A 1701-nucleotide genomic window follows, 5' to 3' on the forward strand; every position below is an offset into this window, starting at 1 on the left:
AGCCGCCGCTCACACGAGCGGATCGCAGCCCGCAGCACTTCAAAGACAAGAGCGGTCGCGTGTCCCCCCCGCCCCGCCTTTCCCCGCCGCTCGCTTTTTTTTTTTTTTCCCTCTTTTTTTTTTTTTTTTTTTTTTCCATCCGCGGAGGGCTCTCAGCGCTGAAGTCCGCCCTGCCTCCCCCTGCAGCGGGAAGCTTTGCTTTTTTTCCTGTCTATATTTTTATACCGTTATTTGCTTAACTGCATCCCTGGGAGTGCCTTTCCATGTGAGTACGGGGGGGGCGCCGGCACCTGCGCGGCGCAGTGCCGCCGTGCCAAGCACTCCCCCACCTCCATCCCACCCTCTCAGTTATTTATTTTTTCTCTTCCCCACCTCCCCCCCCCCCACCTCTTCCTCGGCCGCTTCGCACCTTCCCCCTCCGCTCCCCCCCCCCCCCCCAACCCCAGCCGCCCCTTCCCTGCCCCGCGCCCCGCCCGGGCCGCGCAGTGACGGGGGTTCCGTCTTCTCTCCCCGCAGGATGCCCGCGGAAGCGGCCAGCAGCGGCGGCGTTGCGGAACCACCCGGCGCTCCGCGGGAGCGGAGGCGTCGGCGCGGCCGTGCGCGGGCGCGCACCGAAGCTCTGCTGCACACGCTGAAGCGCAGCCGGCGAGTGAAGGCCAACGACCGGGAGCGGAACCGCATGCACCACCTCAACGCCGCCCTGGACGAGCTCCGCAGCGTCCTACCCACCTTCCCCGACGACACCAAGCTCACCAAGATCGAGACCCTGCGCTTCGCCTACAACTACATCTGGGCCCTCTCCGAGACCCTCCGCCTGGCCGAGCAGTGCCTCCCGCCGCCCCCCACCTTCCGCGGGGCCGCCGCGCCCCCCAGCCCCGGCAGCGACGCCGGTTCCTGGCTGTCCAGCGCCTCCCCGTCCGCCCCCTCGCTCTGCGCCTCCGCCTCCGGCCCCAGCAGCCCCGCCACCTCCGAGGACTGCGCTTACGCGCCCGCCGACAGCCTGCGCGGCTTCCGCGGGCTGCCCTCCGCCGCGCCTCCGGGCGCACCCTGCCGCTAGGGCGCAGCGCACCGCGCCGCTCCGCGGGGCGCGCCCGGCTCTCTCCGCCCAAGGGCGGGGGGGGGGGGGGGGGTGTTGGTCTCCTCCCCGTTGCACTTTTCAGCTCCCCCCGCCCCGCAGCCCCTTCTCCCCCCCCCCCCCCGACCCCCGCCTCGCCTCCCGTACGACTCCTAAAACCGGGAAGAAAAGCGACAGATTTGCTGCCGCAGACGAGGTGAAAAGTCAATTTTACAATTTGTAGCTCTCCAGCGAAGAAAAACGAGCATGAAAATTTGGTTTGAACGCCCTGACAATGCCATGAAAAGGCTTAGGGGGCCGATGCTGCCCGGGGCGCAGCACGGGGCTCAGCCGTGTCCCTCCAGCCCTGTGCCCGGGGCGGCTGAGCCCCTCCCGGGGGGGCCCCAGCACCAGCCCCGATGGGACCCTGCGCCCGACGGACAAGTGGAGAGGCTCATGCATTATAGATGCTGACCCCCAGCGCGGCGGTCTTGCTTTAGAGCAGGAGCAGACACGGGGTATTCAGCGACTTGGGCCAGATAGCGGTTTAATTTATTCAAGATGTTCATTCATATGAAAATTGTATTTTTGTACATAAAGAGCTTTATTCTATTATTATGCCTCTTATCAAAGTGGGTTCTTTTTTT

General features: G+C 65.6%; 1 protein-coding gene across 1 annotated transcript; it reads left to right on the forward strand.

Annotated features, from left to right (window-relative positions):
* Nucleotides 1-517: 517 nt before the first annotated feature.
* On the forward strand, nt 518-1057 carry NEUROG1 (neurogenin 1). Its single transcript, XM_075766729.1, has one exon. It carries the CDS (start codon nt 518-520, stop codon nt 1055-1057), a length of 540 nt encoding a protein of 179 aa, XP_075622844.1.
* The last annotated feature ends 644 nt before the right edge of the window (nt 1058-1701 follow it).

Source organism: Balearica regulorum, chromosome 14 (assembly GCF_011004875.1).
Source record: "Balearica regulorum gibbericeps isolate bBalReg1 chromosome 14, bBalReg1.pri, whole genome shotgun sequence".
NCBI classification, from domain to species: Eukaryota; Metazoa; Chordata; class Aves; order Gruiformes; family Gruidae; genus Balearica; species Balearica regulorum.